This window comes from Pieris napi, chromosome 6 (assembly GCF_905475465.1).
Source record: "Pieris napi chromosome 6, ilPieNapi1.2, whole genome shotgun sequence".
NCBI classification, from domain to species: domain Eukaryota; kingdom Metazoa; phylum Arthropoda; class Insecta; order Lepidoptera; family Pieridae; genus Pieris; species Pieris napi.
In genome coordinates, this window is record NC_062239.1 from 3,232,841 (window position 1) to 3,258,766 (window position 25,926).

The following is a 25,926-nucleotide window of genomic DNA, read 5'->3' on the forward strand; positions in this document are numbered from 1 at the left end:
AAATTATCAGCGAAGACAAAGGAATGTGCCGGTCCCGTACAGGACTTTACGGTGTATGCTTTGTTACGCACGGATTCTGCGATACCAGTCGTTATTGATACGAATCGCATTTAGAAAAGAATGACTGACTTTCCAAGAAATCTGTAAGCGCAGCTAAGACTAATAACTAAAATCAAGACTAATAAAGTGAAATAATAAAATAAAAATAAAAATATTTTTTGTTGCATTTAGTCCACTGAAAAGCGAAATATCTATATAAATTGATCTCAGTTTTGCAATAATAAATACAATAGGTTGTTGATAACATATCAGATAAGAAATCTTGACCTAGTATTTGAACGGTATTTAAATTTTAGAATTCATGTATTCGTCGAAGCCAAAATATTAGTACTTATTTAGTTATTACTGACTCCGCATATTCTGCCACATATAATGGCGTGCAAATTTATCTTACATAATTAACAATTAGAATTTTACTATTTTGACTAGAAGATGACTGATGATTCTCTTACCACGCATTAGGTTTCTTGGCGTATTCTATATTTGTATGAGTAGAAATAAATGGTTTATTTATAATGTATTATATTATAAGTTAGTTCAACCATAATGGAATAGTTTTGATGCTGAAGGAAACCTTAGAAAAGTGCGTTTTTTTATCTCACGCCGGTCTTATAGCTAAAATACGATTTACGCTAATACCCGTGATCCTCTTAAACAGTTTAAACTGGATTTAGTTATTTGTGACACTTAGTTTATTTTAAATATATTAAATTTATCGCAGTTAGGACAAAAAAATTTGTAAGAAAAATACTCGTACAAAGTTATTTTTTAACTTAATTGATAGGTTTTTATTTTTATTGACTTCGGTATTTTTTTGCTTGAAACTCGTATGTCTGAGACCCAATAATGACGGGTGTTCCTACTTGTCAAGAAAAATAATACATAATTATAAAATATGCAGAGTATTAGGTGATTATAGGTTGTAGGGCCACTGGATGGCGTATATTACTAATATCTTACACTCAAAGTTGTATAAGCTTAAAAAATATTTTTTATATAAAATACTTCGTTTTTACAACTTATTGTATATCTAGTGAATGTCAGACATTTAATAACATTTGTTAATAAATCTATGATCATGTTATTAGATAAATTAATTTGTATAATTATTTGCAGGTTAGATCATTGCAGAAATTGTTATACGAATAATCTTCAAAACTCAAAATTGGACGGTGTTATCGACGAGTATGTGATCAGTAATCACATTCCGCCTGTCAAACCGCAAAATGGTAATAATTACACGATATCGTTTAATCAAAATCGCTTTTGTATTACTCCCTCTGTAACAACACAATGTGTGCAACATTAATGACTTGATTTCGATTACTGGCGAAAAAATAATTCGTCATGCCCTTTGACTTAAATGTAAATTTATTCAATTAGTTAAATGTAAATGACAAAAGACAAAAGTTTTAATGGCTATTTAAGGAATACAGTTTAGAATAGACAAGTGTGAAGCGTATGAAATTCTTCATAGAAACTCTAGTCTATGTTAGTACAGGCCAAAACTAAAAATGCTTTAACTTCCTCAAGTCCTCTACCTATAATAGCTCTAAGCATTCCAAAAGGCCCACAGTCGCAATTATCATTGGTCCGTCATAAACGTCTTTGAACAGTAACCGTCCAGTCTGTAAGATAGACTCGGTCTCAACGGACCAGAGGCGAAGACGAATTAAGAAATCTATACTCATATTATACACAGAGTGAAGTCTGCAAAGTGCCCAGGTAACTTCTGAGCTTCTGGAAGGAGCTAGGCTGGTTTAGTTAGGCAGAACCACACAACGGACCGAATGAGCGTCTAAGTGCGGAAATTGAACCCACAACATGTATTCACTTATAAAGTTGCGCTTGTATTGTGTGAAAGCAGGGTGAAAGGTTGCAAGATTGGTACGTAAGTAATACCTATTTGCAGGTATGATAGAGGAGGCGGGTCGGGACATGACGAGTGATCGTGTGTCGCGGCACACAGAAGCCGACATAATGCATATCAGCGGCGACCTTCCCTACACGTGTGATCCTACGCCATTAAGGTATTGTATCACTCACGAAACCAACCTCTTCTTGTACCGGCCAATTGCTGGCTTTCAGCTGCAGCAGATCGTTCTGTCAATTCAGCAGTATCTGGGCGAGCCTATTGGCATAGTGCCAATGTAGTAGATGGGCCTTATAATACATATTTTCCTGCATGTAATTTCCATCTTCTACCGCATTTACTACCAAGTGTGTCGGACGTTGAGGCAGAATACGAAATTCCACCCGTATCACCTCGACGTCCGTCGTTCCACAACTGACCATTTCTTAAGGCAGATTTTGCCACGCACCACCACTATGTAGAACCAGCTGTCCATTAGGTAAGCCTCTTGCCCGTTTGCCTTATATTAAAAAAAAGTAGCTGTTCTAAATTGTGAATATTTGGTTGATATCTATGGGTTAATTGTAAGACTAACCTAACAATTTACTTCTAAAAGCAGAATGTGTAATTTTTGTCATTGACGTAAGTTCGGTATGATTTATTCTATTGCTCGTTAAGGAATCATTATATTTTCATTACCCTAAAATTCCTAAAAGGCCGGCAACGCACTCCCGAGTTCTCTGGAATTGAGAGTGTCCATGGGCGGCTGTATCACTTAACATCAGCCTTCTGCCCGTTTGCTTCGATCTATATGGAAAAAATCAGTCTTGGTCTTAACAAAACGATATGTTTCGGGCACAAAAGACTTAGGTCCATATTCGTATCTCAAGCTACAATTTCGTCTTGAGCTGTCAAATATGTCAACACAGAACATACAGAACAATGTTTTGACAGCTCCTGAAACTAGATTTAGATTTAAGATTAAGGTGAGATTTTAAAACGAGACTCCCTTATGACAAAGTCCAACACGTACGGAAGTTAGACTTAGCGCTAAGTCTCGTTTCTGAATCTTAAGATTAGTACCTACATGCCCAAACAAAATTATTAGTGCGTAATATGCCAACATGAATGGCCTGTATAATTAATAAAAAAAAAGTGTTTGTTAAATCACATATGGTGTAATTTTTAAAATGTGTTTACAGACACACACACGGCTACAATGGCGATATCAAAGGAAATCATATTAACTCCGGAGATGAAGATGATTTAGATTTAATAAGTAAGTGATTGATTTTATATGTATTATTTAAAGAAAACTCATTAATTATAGTTTAGTTAGGGTATACAGGTATGTATAATATTAGGAACAGGCTATTTGACAAGATTTTAACCACCATTTCAGATTATTTATTTGTGACTATGGAACGTATACAAATTGTTTTTTTTTTATTCTGTTCTGGCATACAATTTAACTGTCATAATTTCAAACAGTCAAGATGGCCTCGCGCCACTTAAAGAAACGTGAAACAAAGTTTTGTATCCTGTTCATCATTTTTAAATTACCAAATACGTATATATTATGTTTCGATCAAAATCAGTCTTCGACGAATGGAAACTGCAAGATTATAACCGGAATTACATTACGAAATTAGTGGCATGAAATTAATTTCGTGACATTATTTTTATCAACAGTTTCAGGTGTAATTTAATATTTTCGTAATGCATGTATTAATTTCATGAATGCAAACGAGTTTCGTGGCCTGCGCGATTTTTTGGTGAAATTAGTTTCATGCAACTAATTTTATAAAGCCGAATTTGCACAGGGCAGACGTGTGTGTTTGAGTGCATCGTGCAGCTAAATGACCGCCAAAATGGCAAACCAACGTTGGTCAGTTGATAAAAATATAAAATTCATTAACGAATACCAGCGTAACGAGTGTCTTTGGGATCCAAAACACAAAATGAAGCTTTGATGTTGACAGAGCCATGTCGTTGGTGATACTGTTGATTTCACGACACTATGATTTTTTGTTAAAGTAGTTTCACACGTGCTGCAACTATTTTCATGAAACTCATTCCAACATGCATAACACTAGTTTCGTAATGTAAATTCGGCTTAATGGAGATGCGACGTAAAACTAATGTCGCGAAAGTGCCTGTGCTGTGCGGACGTGTGTATTTTGATGCTAATAAATGATGCCACCCTGAATTCTTACGATAAAGACGTAAAACTATTTCCAGTTGCTAAAAAACGCCGCATTTTAAGTTTATAGAGAAGCATCTCTTTAGCTACATTGAATATAGAAAAACAAAGCTTTGATGATGATAGGGCCATGGTTACTGCGATACTGAGGATTTCAGGCCACTAGTTATTTTACGAAATTACTTTCGCCTATATCGAAACTACTTTTGTGAAACTAATTTTCCATGCATGCCACTAATTTTGTAATGTAATTCCAACTTTAGGATCGGGATAACGAAGACATTATTTATAAGCATGCTGTCATCGTCGATTCAATTAATTATCATTTTGTGTCACGCGACTGATGTATTAAAATCATTTTTTTTAATTATGGTTTTTTGCTAAATTAATGATTATTAACTTGTAAATAAAACGATTTTAAAGCCAACTTTATGCAGATACTCTTAATAACTATTTATTTTCCTTAGTATTTTACACTATTGCGTTATTAATATTTCGGATGTATGACAAAATATTACGTTTTGACAAGATCCAAGAATAAATCATTGGCAACACTAAAATTAAAAACAAATTGTAACAAATTAAAAAAAAACATAGAAAGCATTCGGGATAAACCAGTGAATTCCTACTACGACAACATTAATTTATCAACTACACAAAGCCATTCAAAAAAGATTTTCAATGTATTTCACCCGTCGGATTTCAGACGTCGAATATTCTGAGGTCACTTAACGCGCTGCATTCGTATCCTAAAAATGTTTACACAAAGACCTACTAAAATTATTATTATCTATATTTTTTCGCGGCAAATAGCATTAAAAACTATTTTGTAGCGATCTAAAAAATAAATTTTGACATAAACTGTCAGTCACCGTATTTTTTAATTTGTTTACAAATATTTAGGTCGTCGAATTTATAGTTATGACTCTTGATTCAAAATCAGCTGGTACGTACTAATACGAAATGTGTAATTGTATGTCGCGGTACGCGAAGCTCCATAATATTGGTAAATGAGTTAATATATTGTGACATTGGATAGTAAGAGAAACAATAGTATGTTGATAAATAAAACTAGACAATTGATTAAAGGCCATAACTACAGAAGAATGAACGCTAGAAGTTTTTTTTATGTTGTATTAACAATAACAATTTTTTTACGATATGCTTTTGAAACTACATGAAGGCCGTATTTTATAAGACCTTTAGGGAATAGCGTTATCGCCATTTCATGCTGTTCGAAGTAAATTATTGTCAATCAATGTTTTAAATGGTCTAGTTTTTTATGAATAAATCGGTATATATTTCGCCATTCTTCTGTGTTTTTCTCATCAAAACTCGAACATTGTGCTCAAATTGTATCAGTTCCGTTGTTCTGTGTGTGGTCCAATAAATGTGAAAAAATAAAAATAAAACGAGAGATAAAAGCGTGCAATTTGTAATGTAGGACACTCAAAGAATCTCATATTCAATGGTTCTCATCTTTAAAAGGAATATATGTTAAAAGTATCTATATACGTCTGAGTTGTCATAGAACATTTTAAATATACCTATTAGTCCATTGAAATGTTTGTTACATTTGCTGAACATTTGTTAGAGCTCGAAATTTTATTTATGGGACATGTGCTTATAACTTTTGATTTTGGCTTTATGATAAAAAGTCACACAGACATAATTGTAGGCAAAGCGATTTGTTACAAAATATGTCCTCGCAAATTTTTTGTACGATGGATAGTTTAGGAGATATAACGTGTTCCACCCCTTTTTCCAATATGGCGGCGGGGGGACAAGGGTGCCAACCCCACAAACTTGGGTTTAAGCTTGTATTGACCCCCACTACATGTCCCATAAATAAAATTGCGTCCTCAAACAAATGTTCAGTTTGGCCCTCAAATTGTAACATTTCAATGGAATATTTATCTAGTCTTGTGTTATGGGTTTATTACGCACATTGTTTTTATCTATGAATGATCTGGTTTTCATACAAATGTTCTTTTTTTACGTTTAGGGGTAGAAAAAATTATGTGTTAGTGGATGCTTCTTTATTTACTTCTGAATATATAAATGTTTTTTATATACAAGCTGAAACAGTCCAGTAACACTTGACATTGTGACCAGTTATTTCTTACTATAAATGTACATAATTGTTTGTACACATATTTTGTTTGAAATATAATACCCAATAATCAGTACGTAGATATAGATTAGATTAAAATTTTATCGCAAAATTTTAATGCTTGGTTTATTTCATGAAGTAGTGATTGCGTAAACACATTGTGGGTAACGTGAGTCGATGAATAACTTACGAGAGCGAACAATGTGTATTATCGGATTTATATTGCTTTTAGAAATATCCTATTATTCAAGTACGTATTTTAGTTTAAAATGAAGTAATATAGTATTGTTTCTTATTTTGTTATAGATTAGATTTCTACAATTGTACAATAATACTTTATAGATATACAGAATTTATTACATTATAAACATAACGGCGTTTATTACAGCAAATGTAACAGTCGTGGTAAAAGTGTGTTGTGTAATTGTTTGTATTCCAGTAGTTTTATTTATTTGTATTTTGAAATGTAGTTGTATTGCTTTTATAATTCTTTGTTTACATATTATGTATCTGTCGCAATTAGCGGCATGTATTAAATTATATATTATTATATATTTTTAAACATGGTTCGTATCAATAAATCCGAAGTTTGCTAGCATGTAGGATCACGTGTATGATGGTATTGGGATAAAAAATCACTTCCATACTCTTAATAGTCCCAATTTTCTATTTTCACATTAATGAATCTCTATATTTGTTTGCAGCCCGTGGGACATGGTCATCCGGCGAAGCTTCCCCCGGTCTATCGGACGAGGAGTGCGGGGGTGGTGGGGCGGGGGAAACACCCGCAGCGTTGCTCGCACGCGTACGGCAGCTCGGAAGGCGCGGTCTAGTCGCCGAGTATGAAGAAATACGGGCCAGGCCGCCGCATGGGACCTTTCATCACGCAAAGTAATATTTTTAGTATGCATGGTATTTATATTTACTAGTTAAAATGGCAAAATAAAGATCTTTTTAGTCTGTCAACTTCTTGGGTACCGGTGTGTTGCATCGTGATTTTGAATCATAGTTTTACTGGCACCTGAAATTTCCAATAATTTTCAATTCAAATTCTGTCAATCATTCAATAGAGATAAATCATTAAATAGACTCGAGAATAATGAAACCCTTTGAGTACCCGGCATAACGAGTTTGATTAAATCTAGTTTTGTTCAAATTCCCTATCGAAGTCTAGTTGCGTAGATGTAAACTATGTCCATGCTTAGCAAAAAGTGTTCAAGCATGCATATAAGAAATTAATTCGAACATTTCCAAAACTAATTTAAAAATTTTGGTGACCAAATCTTCTAATTCCCATCTTCATATTTCTTCCAGATTGCCAAGTAATCTAGTCAAGAACCGCTACACAGATGTATTGTGTTATGATCATTCGCGGGTGGTTTTATCTCAGACAGACCCAGACGACGCTACCACAGATTACATCAACGCTAACTACGTCGATGGATACAAACAGAAAAATGCCTTTATTTGTACGCAAGGTGAGTTTACGATTTCATTATTTCTTAATTTGATACGATTTGCGATTACTTTCATTCACAGTTAGTTTAAGAATTTGTATGGTGTCCGTGTTTATTTTACGTATAAATATTGGTGTAACTACCTCGAATGTATACTATATTATTAGGAAAAACTAAGTATGGACATACTGATTTCAACTTGTCATAGAACATTTTAAATATATGGAATTATCACGCCTTGTGTTATGTATAAACCTATTACGTACATTGTTGTTATCTATGGATGATCTGGTTTTCATAGAATGTTCTTTTTTTCGGTGGGTAAAATTGTCTCTTTGTTAGTGAATGTCTTTTTATACTTTCTACTGTATGTATAAATTTTCATGATGTACATCATCAATCCTGTTATTTCGGGTAATTTCCCAAAGGGTAGTTGGTCTAAATACTCCGTAAGATTGCTATATTATTAAAGAAAATCTAGCTATGTACATTGTACATCTGTTTATTTTAATTATTTAATTTTTTTGCTTTACCAAACCAAGTAAATGACGAAGTTCTTGCATTAATTGATATATGCACTTTGACAGTGAGTCTTATATCTGAAAGTGTTGATATTGCATGACTATCTTTTGAAAGCTTGCTAAGTAGTAGAAGCTTTGAGTCTATTTTAGGAACTCGAAATAGTTTACCCGTTGACGTCACGAGTGCCATACCTTTGACGAATTCAGGGAAACGGTGAAAAGTTTGTAAATTTCCGCGTAAGCCATTGTTTATTGTTGGCTTGGCACGCTGCCACGTAATACACGACCCCTATTTCGCGGAAAGTTTAAAATTAGAACCGTAAAATAACGTGGGACGCAGGTTTAATAGTGGGCGTTGAACAAGGCGATTATACATTCAAATGCTTTATTATTTACGTAACAACGGAGTAACCTGTCAATATAAATGTTTATTTTTAGATATTCGATTTTGGGACATTGTATTCATGACAATTTTGTATATTTGTAGGCTCAGTCTGGTTGGATTACGGTATTTCAATACGGTAAATCCACTTCTGGATTCGATTGTGTTAACTGGTAGCGGTGTAGAAACACAGAAAACTGATTTTTCTTATAATAAACCACCTTGAACTCTTAATTGTCCTTCGACTAAAGTCAACAAAATATGGCTCGGTAAAGGTAATATAGGAGTTTAATTTTATCCCCTTTATTCTATAGGTCCACTTCCAAAAACATACGGTGACTTCTGGCGTATGGTCTGGGAACAGGGCAGTCTTGTGATCGTAATGACCACTCGTGCTGTGGAACGTGGGCGAGTAAAATGCGGTCAGTACTGGCCGGCCACGCTTGGCACTCGCGCAGTACACGGTGGTTTTGCGGTTACAACCGAGGATATAGAACAGGAGGACGATTATACTATATCGCATTTGTTACTTACTGATTTACGGGTGAGTTTTATATTTTTATTAAATTCTAAATTTGTATATTATTTATCAACGTTTCTCTAACCAGAATAATTTACGCAAAATTATTATTAATAAGCAAAATTCAACCTTGCGCGTAGATAAGAAATACATTACGGCTTAAAAATGTATAGGAATGTTTTGTTTGTAATGTAGTACTAAATCATACTATAATAAATACGAAATAATTCGTTTAAAATCAAAATATGTATTATATGGGTACTTCTTTGCTTTAAACCACATTGAAGAGATGTCTAATATAATTAATCAATAGTCTTATTGAGGTAGATTTATATAAATAATAATTCTAAAATTTCTCCTAAAATCGGGGTCCACGAATACAAAGTTTGTCGTAACAATGGTTTGAGAAATAACTCTCACCATATAAGAACACGCCAACAATACGATATAAAAATAATATCGCTATTTTTTTATGAATTTGAAATAGTATCGTTAGCTCATAGTATTTATTAAACTTGGGAACATTGCATACACATCTCGTTCGAACAATCCACCGAACTGCTAGAAATAAATATACATAGACTTAAATCACTAAATTATAACATTTATAGACGGAAGAATCGAGGAGTATATGGCACGGTCAATACACGCGATGGCCTGATTACGGTGTACCAGGCGGCGGTCGAGCTCAACCAGTATTAAGGTTCTTAAACCTCGTACGAAGAGCACAGCACCGAGCTAGAGCAGAGTAAGTAAAATTGGTCCTTCGATCCGGAAGTTGAGTGAGTGGCGAAGAAGATTATTAAAATCTTATAACATATGTAGGATCTTATATGTGCTAATTCCTTATCCTTACTACTATGGTTAGTTGGTACAAAGAATTCAAACTTGAACAAAAATATAAAACTTGCCAACATTTCAAGTATCGTTATCTCATAATAATTTTAATTTTCAGGTTAGGAGATGCCTGGGCGGGACATAGTAGGGGGCCTCCCATAGTCGTGCATTGTTCAGCGGGTATTGGACGAACAGGTATGTCATTTAAAAATTTAGATTGATCTTTCACTACTTTGTAATTTTCCTTTGGCTTTAGTTGTTTTTCTGATATCTGATAGTGCAAAATAACGATATTTCCATGATATTTTCCAGGAACATTCCTAACTCTTGATGTATGTACGTCCCGACTGTCTGCGGAGGGCGTAGCGGACGTACGTGGTACCGTGGAGCGTATACGTGCGCAACGAGCACATTCTATACAAATGCCCGATCAATACGTCTTCTGCCATCTAGCGCTAATTGAGTACGCTGTAAGTAGTTCATAATGTTAATTTCCTATTAGAAAAACTATTTATAAATTTACTATCTATCTAAAAATGCATACTCTCAGCTAACTAGTTTGTAAGGCTACTTTGTTACCATGGATACCACTCTTTTTATATGAAATTAACGAATTGAAAACCGATTACATATTTCAAATATGTAGATTTTTAATTTTCACATTTTGTTTATACAATTATATAGCATGGTATTTTATACAAATAAAATAATTTTAATTAAAAGTAATCTTTTTTTTATACGCCATCTGAGCTTCGTGAAGAAAGAACGCTTCTAAAATGTATTTTACTTTCAGGTAATGCAAGGATATCTAGAATCAGCGGACTTGTCTGGATTTGACGACGACAATGACGATCAGTCGGAATGAAAACTGTCGCGTACCTGCGTCCTACTGTGACTAAGAGGTGGGGTGACCATGTTAGGGATTTCTCTAAAAACAAGCGAATGAGGTAATAAATAAACGCGTATTTTGGATAATCCATGTATTGGTGTATAACGTGACTGAAACATATTTGTGGTCAAATGATTATCGTAGACATAATAATTATAAAGTATGTGACCACAAATGAAAATATATATTATTTGTTATATACAGTGGAAGTAATCTCAATGTATTTGACAGTCAAATCAATAATATTGTATTTTAATACCCGCCAACTTCCCACATTTTGAAATCTGAAAAATCATAAATGACTAATGATTTTCTATTGGACATTCTAGTGTCATTGTGTGTCAATAATATATGAAATTATGATACGTCTTAAAAAGAGGGTAATTAGAAAATTGTAAGCGTGAATACTTATGACTGACAGAATGAATTTATAGTATTGAATCTGGCAAAACTTGCCACTAACGGAGGCAAAATCAATGGTAATATAGTAAATTTAAAAGTCAAATGACGATTCTTTATCTTGTTCGATACTTTTATAATATCCCCCCGATAGTCTATTGTCTATGTCTACGTAATTAAAGTTTTTATATTGTTCGATTAATTTGCAGTTGTAGTACATACTTATGAATGTGGGAGTGTTATTGTGCCATTCGTAAATTCTAGCAAAACTCTATACTAAAGAATTGTAATACAGCCGTATAATATACAAAGACCACTTTATGTTATTAATTTACTGAAGATGAAAATAACGCCATGACATCAAGGATAAGATCACTGAACGAGAGTTAAGGCTAAGTCTGACTCGGGTACTTCACAATTGTATTGGATTTTCATGTTTGAGTTCTAAGTCTCGTTTTTATATCTCACCCTTATATCTCAAAATACCTAGATGGATACATATAGAATATGAAAAACAACTTATAGTTTTTTTTTATTTCATGCATAATTCTTACCATAAAAGGTAGAATTTTATGCTTCGGTGTGTTTCTGCATTAGACTTATTTATCTAGGGCTTCTTAAGAACGTCAGTCAAACTTAAATCTAGTTTCTGTCAAAGCATTTTTTTGTATTATTCGATATATGCGACAGACGATATTTTGACTTTAATCACGTAATCATTAGCAATTGATTGTTTCGGGTGGTTATAAAGCTTATATTAAGCGTTTCGCATTCTATGCTCTGTATTTTAGAGTCAAACATAAACTACAGACTAGTTTACACATTTCGACATTTTTGACAGTGCAGTGGCAAAGACAAAGATGCTTCGCGACGGCCATGACTAAATATGGCCATTGAGTCTGGTCACGCTTGTTAATATCAAACATCCTTTATTGCCATCAGAATGGAATATGGAGTCGTTTGTAATTCAGGACGCAGGCTGGCATGTTTTTTGCTATGGCAAAGCGCCATTGTATAAATTAGAATCGTAAAGTATACTTATATCCCTTCGAAGCCACAACTTGTCCAATTCATATGTATATTTTGTATGACTAACCGAATTGGTGGTCATATTCTCCAATATAGCGTATTTGGATTGTATAAGTTTTTAATTTAATTTATTATTACAATATATTAATCAAATACACTACACAGCCGCCTTTAAATTACAAATAATTATTTACATATTTTTTAATCTTGTTGCGTTTAAAAGTATTTTTATATAGACTACTTCTGTAATTTCGTTAACTTTGAAAAAATATTGGCAGAATGACCACAATTCTTAATGATGTATATAAACAGGTTCCTCTAGTGTGAATAAGGACAGATAAAAAATCGATATTTATAGCAACCAAAAGCAAGAAAGTTTGGCTGTGCGAAGTGTCGTATTTAACACAATTGGTTTAAAATCCTAAGAGGTGCTGGTATTTTTTAATCTTCAAAATTTTTCACTCTTATACTCAGGAACGTATTCTAGAGCGTCAATCAAACTTTAATCTAGTTTCTGTCAAAGCATTTCTATTTGACAAATTTGACAGCGCTCTCGACGACTAGTGACTTGAGATACGGATTAGAATATGGACCTAAATGTAGTGTATGTCGCACCTAATTATAATCGTGTATAGACTGAGTATTATTAATTTGCTTAAAACTATAGGAAATAGCTTTTTCTCAGTAGATTTTTGTTTATATATGAGAGGTATCAAATACAAAACGGAGAGAGTTATTTTTCAAATGGAATATAGCGACATATCTCTGGGCAAACAGAAGTATATTTTCGCCGTCCTATCGTGCCACTTACATATCTAATAAATGCAAATGTATTTTCTTATGAATTACTGTCCTTATAAATAATAATGAGAGATCGGGTAATCTTCTGCATTTATGCCCAAATCCCGTTAGAAATCCGTCTGTATTCAAAATATCACCGGTGACCAGTCGTTGATTTTTCGATAGATTTTGTCATCTGTTTTTAATGAAATACGACTCGTAGCGGGTACGCCTGGTATATTATAGAAATTCTAGGGAATTGGGAATAAGACTATTTGAGTTTGTATACAATTGAATAGTCTCTCATTATTAATTATACTTTTTTTTTATCGTGCACTTATCATTTGCTAGTGTTGCTTCATCAGCCCAAATGGTAACCAGTGAGAAAATGAATTATTACAATAACATAAGAATTCGTTCAGTCTGTTATAGATTTATTAGATCTTGTGTGAATACTCTGAGTAGTTAACAATTACAAATTATAGAACAATGTTTGTTTAATACCTACTTAATATTAAGGAAATTTGTTAATCTATCTGTGTGTGTGGGTTCTTCGGGTTATGTTTTGGCGACTTTTGTATGGGGCTACAAAGTGCCGCTCTTCGTAGAAATGAAATAGATGTAGTGTTGGTATGTCCTACTAAACTACATCTAAGGCTAGGTATGGAGACAAGCCTAAGCGCAGACTATCACATCTGTCAAACGGTTTTGACAGTTGTGAGACGTAGTCCGCACTTAGTCTTGTTTCTGAATAAGCGAAGTTCTGCCAGGCCTTTTTCCTTCTAAAAAATACATGCGACAACTTTCTATGCAAAATTTGTCAAAGTGTCGTGCCGAAACTAATCTTGATAAGTAGCTATGGCGTGCCAAAAATGAACTGTCAAAACATAAGCCGTAAAACCCTTCTCGCACTGTTGTTTCTGATATGTAAATATTCATTTTAAGGTCTAAATTAAATGCCCTTGTGAAATATGTGTGAAAATAAATACTTGTAATATATTTATACACATTGTTTTATTCATTTATACACCAAGGACTGAAGTGTCATTGCCTCTTACGAATAGAACTGGTGGGAGGTCGCTGCTTAGAACTTCGAGCCAGGTCATATATAAAGCAGCTGATACCGTATTCTGAAATAAAATCTAATATTAAAAGGGATAAATAGAAATTATTATGTAAATGAGTAAGAACGTATTACAGAAAAATTTAACTCAATACATATCAAATAAAAAAATACTATTAAAATATCGTGACAATAAAAGAAGTATTGAATTTTATTGTCTATTTATATGAAAGCCATACCGGTCTAGGCCTGGGAAGAGACATGACGATTAGCGAGGCGTTTGATGAGTTTTCAATTACCAGCTCTCGTAGGCGAAGGTATCTATCAGTCTTCTGATCCAATCGCTCTAGTTCTTCATTTGTTATCAATACATCTATTAAATATAGACTCTATATAAATTATAAAACAAAAGAAGCAAGAATAGAGAATGTTAATAAACATACTTTAAATAGAGGAAGTTGTTCCTAGTCAAGGTTAATTTTAGTTCGATAATCTGTGTTTAAGAGTTGACAGAATTATATACCTTTTATTAATAAAATAAATAAACACTATCCTTGTAGACTAAACAAAAAAAACCGTTTGAATGAGAAGATAGTATAGGGTACGTGTTTGGTTTATGCAAAGATAAAATTAACAATAGAGGTCCGCAACAGTCTCAATGATTAAGATATTAGGCGCGTTGGCTGTCGAAGAAATAACAGCAAAATAAATTAATATCAATTTTCGGTTGGACATATAAGATAAACTTGGTAAGAATATCTATGTAATTTACTTAGGAATTTCTTAAGTAAGCCAACATAATACTGACCACTCTCAACATCGGTTCTAAATCGTTCTATCATCATGTTAAACATCTCCTTTGTTTCCAATTGTGGTGGGTCATATAAACCTTGGATCATTTTGAGACAAGAGAATTCCACGCGAAATTTATGAAGCAATGCTTTCACACTGCAAATAGTCCATTCATGTAAACAACAATTAAAAATTATAAAATAAGCATATTATATGCATACAATGGTGGTAATATTTACCCAGCTTCCGCATCTCCTAATCTATGACATGTTCTGGCAAGAGCAAATATTCGTAAAGGCATTGCACGAAATCCACGTATTGCAATTATATAGGACAAAAGTACGTTCAGCCCTCCATCGTCGTACAGCCACCAGCTATCCAAATTATTTTCCTATGGACATATGAAATTGTCTATGAACTATGATTTCACTGTGTAGAACCTCGTTTGCAAGTCGGGGGAAAAATAAATATTGTCATTATTAATATTTATAAATATATTGTCAGAAAGGTCAGTTATAAAAATATAAATTCAGAAATTGTTTACTTTAAAAAATAGTTAATTCGGTTCTACTGAAAGAAATAAATTTCCATACCTCGTTAAGCTCTAAAGGACGAAACACTCCAGATTTTCCATGGCGTTTTCGTTGTTGTTCCATAAAATGTTGTTGCCCCTCTGGTGGTGGTGAAGTTTCACCTGCGTCGTCTGGATTACCACAAAGTTTTTTCCAATTATTTGTAATATTGACTTCCATTTTTTTCTAAGATTACATATAAGACTGAGCCATATACATTTTGCTGTTTGATACGTTTAGTGTGTTTTATTACATTTGTGATTTCATAGGTATTTTTGTAGCACATTCAATAAAGTAAAAGTATAAAAATATTAATTCATAGCGCCATATAATGGATTAGTTGACGTGTAAATTGTCTAAGCTCAAATACCCTGGGTTCGAGGAAAACCTTTTATGGAAGTAACAGTCCGTAGACATAGAGAGGAATTACTTTTATATCTTACTAGCGGACCCAGCGAACTTCGTTCCGCTTAACATTCTAATAATATCGTTTTAACTTTAGTTAAACTTAATTTAGGATTTATTTGAGGTAATAACATTAATACAACTTTTTTCCAAATACAGAAATGTTTTATTGCTTGCCATTGCGAAAAAAGAATGACGGTTTTACACATTAGGATACAACATTTATTGTTTTGTTATCCGGCGCAAGAATAAAGTGATAGGTTTCTTTTATATGCGTAATTTTGTCAACAGATGGCACCACATGCAGTTTGCATTCGTACATATTTTTTATTTTTTTATTTGTTAACTTATCCGATATTTTATTACTTATTCTGCTATTCGGAGCGGAGAAGAATCCACTAAAAAAGAGATAACTAACATCGGTCCAGCCGTTCACGAGTTATAAGTGTTGTAACAAACACGACTTTCTTTTATATATATAGATTACTAAAAACTATTGACTAAAATATACCTTCGTCTGGTTCCTCCACTTTAATAACGGTTTCGATATCTGAATCTGCGTTCATAATAGCCAGGACCTGAGTGTGGATTTCAACTTCGAGGCTAGTTCGGCTGTTCTGAAGTTTCACTTGGGTTGCGTTCCTGGGTGGTACTATTAGGGGCACTCGAAGTATTGCAACGGCTAACTGCTGATCGAACGCTATTCTAAAGATGAAAAGTCTATGGTTGTGATAAAGGAATATAATATTGTCGCTGCTTCGAGTAGTCAAAGACTTAAGATTAATACTATCAAGAAGCATCAAAAACTTAAGTCAAAAAGAACCTTACAAATTAAAAAAAAATATTACTACATATATGTTATCATTATATTACTCTTAATAAGTACGGATTCTAGTTTTGTCACAGAGAATGTATTTCGGGCTTAGGATGCTTTTGTCATTGGAATGATATATTTACACGAGGAATCAATAATTAACTTAAGATAATACTAGCAATATTTTATTATACTATCTTATATTAAATGTTAAATGTTTACATATAGTCTAATAATAAACTGACATTCGTTTACTGTTAGACATTTATTTCTTACTGGTATTATTTTTAACTTTATGAATTTTTTTACGCTTATTAATTTTATAACGTTAACTTAATAATGCGTAATTTAAGTATATAAACTTACTGGATTAATTTAACATAAGTCTTTACTTTGTTGAAAGGAGCCTTCTGCCAATTATTTTTATACCCAATGAGCATAATATTCGGTGAAACCCGCCCAAGTCCAGAACATTGTATTAAATTTCTCAAACCATCCTCAAGAGAGCATCCATCGACCACGACATAGAAGCCACGTTCTTTACGTGTGTGAAGCCACTCTTCACCTACTTGTTGTTGCAAGGCTCTATCCGTATACGACAAATGTGACTGAAAATAACATAACAATAACATACTGAAAAAAGATCAGATGCTCCCGTTAGGATACATAATAAACATAAAAAGTACATATTAGAATTGATATGATGTTTTTGGTGGGACCGTCAAACCTCTTGTTGACTGGAGATCAATTCACTAGAATTCTAATCAAAATGCCTTTCTTACATTAATATAGAAATAAATAATAACCTCGTGTATATTAGCAACGACCATAAACGATCCGGTATTAGTAATAAATTGTCCCAAATCGAGAAGGGCTGGTCGTAAATAGGGTCCGCCGGCCAGCACGAGCAGTTGTGGGTTGTAAGACCTTACATTTTCTGTCATGTAACACATCTGTACTAACGCTGAGATAATCTCCTTGTATCTTTGCGCTTCGGTGCTGCTGCCCCAACTCACGTCTAAAATAATAAGACTATTTTTTACATTATAAACGCTTATGCTCAAAAAGCTATAAGCTATATTTTCCGGTGAATTTATAGACCTTGATGCGTGAATCAAACACAGATTCAGTTAATAAATTGGCAACACGATAAAACTTCACATATTAGTAAAATAATTCAAATATTTCGAGCTTTTATTTAGTAGCCGTAAAAAATGTGTGCAACTTTGAAATGTATTTTCACCTGGTTTTCTGTAGAGTACGATTAGGTATAAGGTTAAAAAAATTGATACAGTCAATAACGCCATCATCCAACTGATAATCATCATAATGACTATGCACATCAAGAAGCCAAATAGAGATATCCATCTGTTGTAATACTGAAAAAGAATTTAAAGGTTCTTCGGGTTAAAATCTCAGAATAGTGTTTTTGAATGATCTATAAATATATTTACAAGTTTTTCTGTCTTATTATATAACGTAGATGGTAGTAAGTTGCGTCCGTATTTGTTTCGGTAAAAAATGTCGTGTTTTTTTAAATTGTAACTACGGTGAAATAATCAAGAATCCGTGAGATTAGCTTTTTGGTTCTCAGTTTTTTTTTGTATTATTTTAGATTAAGGTTGGTTTTATAAGATTTGCTTATGCGCTTCTTGCACTTTACCCATCATTCTTTTTTTAAAACTTTTCCTTATTAGGGTTGCCTGGAAGAAATCGCTTGTTAGGATGCATCCCTTATAATTTTTATGTATTATGTTATTTGTTTTTCTATAAATGTATCGTATGTAAATAAATAAAAAATACATTCAAAAACTTAGCGGAATGTTAAAAATGTGTAGTGAGAATTTAAAAATTTTCCTTAGTTACCTGAAATGATGGTCGCCAGTTAATAGACATTACTACGTCAGCATGGAATGTGCAGAAATTAATGAGCGCGTATGAAGCAAGATAAAAGTTGGTTATTAACGGTGCGATTGTATTTAAATCCGCTGTAATTATAAAATACTTCTATTACTATATTCTACACAATAGGCATTTTGTCGTGAGTTTTTAAATTTCTCTTTTTAAAAACAATATCTAAAAAATATTGACACACCACTGTGCATCTGCATTCATTAGCAATAAATTTACTAATAGTGTTCCATCTACCATTATTGTGTCTAACAAAATAAATGATACACTTCGAATAAACGTAAGATATTTACCGATAAGTAGAAACAATAGTGACACGAGAAACGTTAGGACATATCCTCTGTAGGGCTCGCCGTGCTTGCCATATCTTTTTGAGAAAAAAATGAGTCCCGGGTATATCTTATCCACTCCCAAGGCCTGGATCAGTCGTGGAACAGATAGAAGGTTCGTAAGTGCCGTTGAAAGCGTCGCCGCCCAGCACCCAGCATATATGAGCTCACTTGAGAGAGCCATCAGTTGCATTATCTATCAAAATGCATGTTAATGTACTATATATTGCAGACGGGAAGGGGAAAGAGTACATAAACGATTCTATATAATACAATAATTTCTTTAATATTTGGCCAAAATTGACTATAGTTACTGTGTATTTGGATGATTTATTTTCATACTTCTATCGTATCATATCGATGTCTCTAAGGTATCGTTAAATAATCACATTTACATCAGCATACCCCATAATTATTATGTAAACCATATGGACAGTTTGGTTTACAGGCGTCGATGTTACCGGCAAGTAAATCTTCCACATGTCCGCTGGCGTCTCTCAGGGCAGCAAACCCGCACAGCGTGGCCATTAGAAGATAACTTGAAACTGATATTGCAAGTGCTATCAACGTTCCCTTAGGAATTGCTGTTGCTGGATCCTTAAATATTAAGAAAAATCTTATGTAGAATTAAACTCACACAGCGTGCGCATTCCTTGGACTGGAATTAAACATTTGGCACAAAGCTGTATATCTAAAGCTAATAACGGTTTTTGTATTGAGTTTACGACTGTTAAATTTCAATGTATAACAATATAAAGATACTATGTTTTCCTGGATAAACTGTCTGTTCATGTAAATGTACCAAAGCAGGACAATTGGAATCGCATTGATTGCGAATCGGTTCCATAATAAACCAAATAATTATTACCAACCAATAAAATAATATTTTTTAAGCTTTAGCTCAATTTTAATACTTAATAAAGTGATTTTTTTCTCAATGTTTCAACAAAACCAAACCCCAATTTATATAAATTTTAATTCTTAAGACAACACTAATAAACAGGTTGCACTAACATTATTTGTATGCCATTTGCAGCTGTATCTAAACGAAATATTTTTATGCCAAGACTGCTTTGTTGTTTACTTGTGTTTTACCATACATTTTAAAATAATTCAGTAATACTTTTTATAACATTTGTTTTATAACTTTGTAGATATCGTTTACGTGTAATAAATATACAATACGAATAATTATCTTAATTAATGTATCACTACTATATAAATATCACCTTTAAATCACCACAAATATTAGCTCCAGCCTGAACACCGGTCACAGCCGGAAAATACATCGCAAAGATGGAGAAAAAGTCATGCTCTTGATTTTCACTGTAGCGAAAGTCTGGCATTAAGTTTTTCTTAGCTTGTTCCACTGAAAATCATATAATTCATGTGTGTGAAGGGACCAAGCTTTACAATTACATATAGACCTGTAGTTAAAATTAATTTAATGACTGAACATAATACATTATTTCATTCACATTACGACATTATGTTTGGAAAAATAAACTTATTATTTATATATAACTAGCCGTTTCCCGCCCGCTGTGCTGGGCGAAATAAATAAAATTTTATGTTTCATTATTATTATTTTTTCATATTTTTCATATCTTCTTTTTAACTTCCCGCTAAGAAAATTGAAATACAGTAGAACCTCGATAACGTAAACCTCGGTAACATAAAAACCTCTGTTACTTCAAAAAATACTATGTTCCCTTCCCATCAGAGCCCAAAACCTCTATAACTTAAAATACGCAACCTCTATAACGTAAATAAATAATCTCTGTATAGGCCCTCAGTAACTACAAGAAATGTTTCCACAACCTCTATAACATAAAATTGTTTGTGAATGAGTCATTTTATAAGAGTGTCAAAACAAATGGTTTCGGTATTTATTGCTTGCACGTGTTTACTAATGTATTGTTAACGTAAACAATACATTACCTATTGTTTGCTTTATCTAAATTCTTCAAAGCTTTGCGGCGGTTAGCTTTGTGACAACGACTTACTTGCATCATAAGTTAATGTGTTAATGTATTCTCCTCTCTATTTGTCATTGAAAATCAAATCGATTTAGAAACAGTGAATTTTTTAAAACAAAAGAAAATCACAGATTTTTTTAAGTAGACTAAACCTTTAGTTGTTGTTTTATTTTTATGTAATGTAAGTAATGTGAATAAATATGATTACATATTTAATTTTCCATCCTTCTGATGCATTCAAGTAAAAATGGGAGGAAGGGTACATAGAAACATGTACATACCTCTATATTAGCCTTTACCTGACATAGAACCTTGATAACTTAAAACCTCTATAACATAAAATATTTTGTGTTTCCCTTGGACTTTATCTTATCGAGGTTCTACTGTATTTCGAAAATCGAGTTTTTAACAGATGTTGACGTTTTGCGGTTCTAGGAAGCCTCTTTTGTTTTTATTAGCGGGAAAAATTTTCATAAAAGTAAAACAGCAATAAAAAAATGAAGGAACGTTGGAATTAAAAAAATAAATTGCCATAAACCATCTAGGAAAAATTTCGCATCGAATGGTGGTAGTTTCATTCGATACGATCAGTGGTTTAAGCGTGAAAGAGCCTCAAACGAACACCATTTTCTTTTTATATATATAGATTATCGAAACCAAAGTCTGTGCAAATATTCAGTTAACTGTATGCTATGTTGAAAACTTACGTTTTAAACCCACAAAACCTTTAGCGTCCTGTTCTGCATATAAAGGACCAATGAGCACTCCAAGAACATAATTTAAAATTGCCGATACGATAATTGTTATCAGAAAATTCTGTAACAAGATAATAGAGGATTACGTAAGCGAATGTTTTTTCTTGTACAAAGTAAACATGCAGGCAACGTGTGCATGACTGCTTTTACCTAGTCTTAGTTGACCTTTGTCTAAGAAAGTCTAACTATACCTGCGTTTTAGTTTCCCAATCCATTCCGAAAGCGCAAATTAAGCACATAACAAATAGTGCAATCGCCCCAATCATTCTTATATCATTTACGTCGTTATCCATAATTTTAATGTTATGTGATTTAAGCAAATCATTTAGGGATTCGCAAAAACCTATAGTGTTCATACTGGCGGCGACTGCGTTAGCAAATGCAAACATTATACCCACGGAAGCTCCAAGTTCAGCGCCAAGCGATCGAGATACTATATAATAGACGCCGCCTGAAATGAATTCACATTTAATAGGTAGGAGGAAATTTTGTCAGTTTAAGATTGATTACACATCATTCTATATATAAATAAATAAATATCTAATAAACCTGTAGTGACACTTCACCGACTATATTTTCCCTTACATATTAAAACAGTAACAGCCGTGTCACATCTATAATCACATTGTACATATAAGATAGAACACATTTATAAGATAGTACCTCCATGGAGTTCTCCATTTGTACAAATAGCGCTCAAAGACAGTGTAGTAATCACACATACTACTCCCGAAAGGCAGATAATAGCAATCGATAGAGCTATACCCGCCTGAGCCACGATCCAAGCTATCCTTAGGAATAACATCACCCCCCAAATGTTTAGAAGACATGGTATTAATACGCCCTGTAAATGTAAGTTGGCGTTAGTTGAAGGGTAAGAAATTTGTAATGAAAGTGGTGGAACGATCGATTTTAAGCTTTTAATAATAATCATGAAGTCACAAATTAAAGAACTTTTACCATGTAAAGCTATTGGTTTTCATCACCGCAACTGGTAAATCCGTGGCTACAAAGACCCCTAATATATTAACACTAAAGCAGTCTTATAACACTAAATTAAAACAAAACCCTCGATTAAATCAGTTGTACAAAAGAAAGTAATTGAGTGATATAGTTACATAAGGACGAGGGTCGGATTTGAATTTGCAATAATTATTTTTTTCATCATTTGATATCATTAACAGGTATTACTCAAAACTAATAACTTATGTATTACAATTATAGCCCGAATAAAAATGCTAATTCTTATAAACCAAAATATATGAATTGTTTACTTAGTTTAGTTTTAGAAATCAGTCAAAAATAAACTTACCTGTATCCATCCTAATTTTATATGATAAGTCCTAAGTTCAGGAGTAGGATCTTTACTTTTAATTTTAATTTTTTCCTGAAATTAAATATCCTGAATTAAAGGAAAATGTTACGGTACAGTATAGTACAGTTAAATATTTAAATATAGCAAAAAAAGTGTTATTTTCGCTTAAATAGTTTTATTTAAATCAAATGGATTTTTAATTTAACTGTTGTTGTAAGAAAAGTACTTTAATGGATATAAACGAAAAGTTCTAACTTTATTTTCAAATCTCGATTTTCAGTACTTTATTGATATCGTAATCAGCAGAGATATTTAAATATGTATATATATTATCAGAAGAGATATTTTAATATATTTGCGTAAAGACATTTCTTTTATGAAATAAAAACAAATTTATATTTTTCTAGAAGAAGTAAACAAATTTTAATCACAATGATATTCACTTAAGACATTAGTCTAACGCTTTTAAATTCTATTTAAATTAATGAAATGTAAGGAACCTGTTCTCGTACTGGTGCCGTGCCCGTCAAATCTAATGTATTCAAGTGTCTATAGCTTATTGCTTCCGTAAGTCTTCTTCCGGTTTTTGAATCTAAACAATCAATTTTGCAAACATTATTTAAAATAATTGCATTCAGAATCTATATAGAACTAGTAGACCGGCCAAGCGTTGCTGTGGCTAAGGTTTTTGTTATATTACAAAGTAGAAAACTATTCAAGGGAAACGGTAGGAGAACACCGGTCATGGGGACCACCATGCTTTATGGTGGTTATGCCTTTAAATTGTAGAAACGTTGAAAAAATTATGTGAAATGTTGGTACTTTTAACACAGCGCCATCTGTTAGAATTATGACTATTAAATAAGAAACAAATATTTGCAATAAAATAATATTGCGGGTATAAATTGAGATTTAAGATGAGATGTAAATCCTATCTTTTAAGTTAGATCAAACTGCACACGGTGTGCAAATTTGATTGATATCGGTTCGGTAGTTTAGGAGTCCATAGCGGACAAACAATGTGACACGTAATTTATATATATGTATTAAGATATAAACTTCAGCCAATCTATAGAACCTCACCATCAGTACAAGGCAATAATTGATCTTCAACTTCAATTGTCTCAGTAGCCATTACACAAATTTACCAATTACTATTATATCGCTTAGAGCTAATTAAAAAGTGCTACAACACTGCTAACAACTTGTTAAGACTGACTTAATACTGCTGCCCACTGGTTTGGTACTGGCCAACGTAAAATGACCTAAGTCTTTGTACTAATTTGAAGCTTTAATTACTGCTCATTGAAGTGAAACAATTGATCGTATCAAGTATGATATATGTTATTGTTTCGTTTTCCACAACTGTGTAGGTTATGGGCAAATAACCTCGGTTTGCGGACAAAAAATTAACCACTCATTTTTCTATATAGTATTGTAGCGACACCAACAATTTCCAGTTACAATCACTGGATGACGTTGAAATGCGCTGGCTATTATAGTTCGACCTCTAAGAAATTATTCAACTTGTTGAATTAAGCCACTAAGGCCTTCGAGACGGCCAGGCAGGCCTTTAGGTCGAAGGAAGAGCAGCACCTTCCACAGTATTCTCCTTCCCAGCATAATATTCTTATTCTTATTACTAGAATAAGAATATTCTCTGATAAATCAATGGACAATATTATACTCATTACATTGAAAATCCTACACAAATTAAAAATACACACATTTAATTTGATACCAATAAAGTTTTGGGAGTGGTATATAGGAGGATTCAAAGCAAACAACACGTTATACATAAATGGGTAATTTATTTATGAAAAATCAATGTCTTTCCCAATTAAATTTAATAACTTAACATAATAATACACATTGTCAATAAAATAACATAACTTATGAATAACGTTAAGTTAAATTTGTTAAAAAAGTGTTTAATGATGGAAATAAATTATCTTTAATACAAATGAGATTAGTGACATAACAGACTTGTGTTTGTTTGGTCCTTAAGGTTTTGAAGTGAACAAATGAACGTCTCAACGATGGTCTCGTGAGAGTCACAAGTGATTATTTAAACTGTTCATACATAAATAATAATATTTTACTATGGTTAAAGGCCGATTTACATTATCTTAGTGTTTAGAAAAGTGCTTTAGGATAGTACTTTAGTTGAAACATGTAAACGCTACTTGCTTTAGTACGGTTCTACTTGACTTTCAAGTTGAATCAAAATAGAATCGCTTTTTATTTTTGTTTCAAGTGATACCCCTCCCGCGCCTGCGCACCCCCCGAGATCTTCTCTCGTTGTGTGTAAACACGTAATTTAGTCAAATTTTTAGGAGAGTGCATAAGTGCTGTGAAACGCGTGCGTGTTTTTTGATTTTTAAAGATGGCTAATTGGTCGGAAGATACAACTATCAAATTTGTGTCTGAATATGTTGTTCACGAATGTTTGTGGAACGTTAAAAACAATTTATACAAAAACAAACCGGCTAGGTATTCGGCATACACTGCCTTAAAAGAAGCTATTTTGTTTATTATTTATATTTAGTTTATTTATTTCGAATAAAATCTCGTATTCTATTTGTTCCATAAGTCATAACTACAGTTAGTATTTTGCGGAGAATAGAGCGTATTTGCCGACGTCGTTGCGCGTTCATTGTGGCGCTGTAATGATACTCTACTGGAAGAAATGTAAACGTTCACTCGCAACGCACTAAAGCACTAAAGAACTTGCCTTTCAAGTTGTACTAAAGCACTCTCCTAAACACTAAGATAATGTAAATCGGCCTTAATACGCAAGGGTTTTAGTCGCTTTTGACTTCGCACTAATGTCACACAGTTGGCGCGGAGTGATCGGACTTTTTCGTTCAGAAAATATCACAATCCTGAGACAATGTTTTGTAGGAAAACTTATACTTACTTTTACTGAACATAAAATTATTTTGAACA

At 33.0% G+C, this 25,926-nt stretch overlaps 2 protein-coding genes across 4 annotated transcripts in view; one reads left to right on the top strand and one right to left on the bottom strand.

Annotated features, from left to right (window-relative positions):
* Positions 1 to 14,045, top strand: part of LOC125050555 (tyrosine-protein phosphatase non-receptor type 9) — a 38,761-nt gene extending 24,716 nt beyond the window's left edge. For all 3 annotated transcript variants that reach the window (XM_047650479.1, XM_047650478.1, XM_047650480.1), the window contains 10 exons: positions 1,177 to 1,289; positions 1,973 to 2,090; positions 3,115 to 3,191; positions 6,933 to 7,119; positions 7,543 to 7,706; positions 8,903 to 9,132; positions 9,720 to 9,856; positions 10,064 to 10,140; positions 10,258 to 10,415; positions 10,739 to 14,045. In XM_047650479.1, the coding sequence (XP_047506435.1) occupies positions 1,177 to 1,289; positions 1,973 to 2,090; positions 3,115 to 3,191; positions 6,933 to 7,119; positions 7,543 to 7,706; positions 8,903 to 9,132; positions 9,720 to 9,856; positions 10,064 to 10,140; positions 10,258 to 10,415; positions 10,739 to 10,810 (1,333 nt within the window). In that variant the 3' untranslated portion in view covers positions 10,811 to 14,045. The remainder of the gene's footprint in view (positions 1 to 1,176; positions 1,290 to 1,972; positions 2,091 to 3,114; positions 3,192 to 6,932; positions 7,120 to 7,542; positions 7,707 to 8,902; positions 9,133 to 9,719; positions 9,857 to 10,063; positions 10,141 to 10,257; positions 10,416 to 10,738) is intronic.
* Positions 14,038 to 24,215, bottom strand: LOC125050554 (bumetanide-sensitive sodium-(potassium)-chloride cotransporter-like). Its single transcript, XM_047650477.1, has 19 exons — positions 24,061 to 24,215; positions 23,478 to 23,569; positions 22,975 to 23,049; positions 22,326 to 22,506; positions 21,854 to 22,113; positions 21,615 to 21,723; positions 20,158 to 20,297; positions 19,334 to 19,525; positions 18,893 to 19,124; positions 18,555 to 18,676; positions 17,932 to 18,067; positions 17,495 to 17,706; positions 17,055 to 17,296; positions 16,386 to 16,579; positions 15,491 to 15,600; positions 15,137 to 15,288; positions 14,914 to 15,053; positions 14,345 to 14,478; positions 14,038 to 14,172 (listed from the first exon to the last, which is right to left on the bottom strand). The coding sequence occupies exons 1-19, from the start codon at positions 24,110 to 24,112 to the stop codon at positions 14,065 to 14,067; spliced, it is 2,883 nt and encodes a 960-aa protein (XP_047506433.1). The 5' UTR covers positions 24,113 to 24,215; the 3' UTR covers positions 14,038 to 14,064.
* Between the last annotated feature and the right edge of the window lie 1,711 nt (positions 24,216 to 25,926).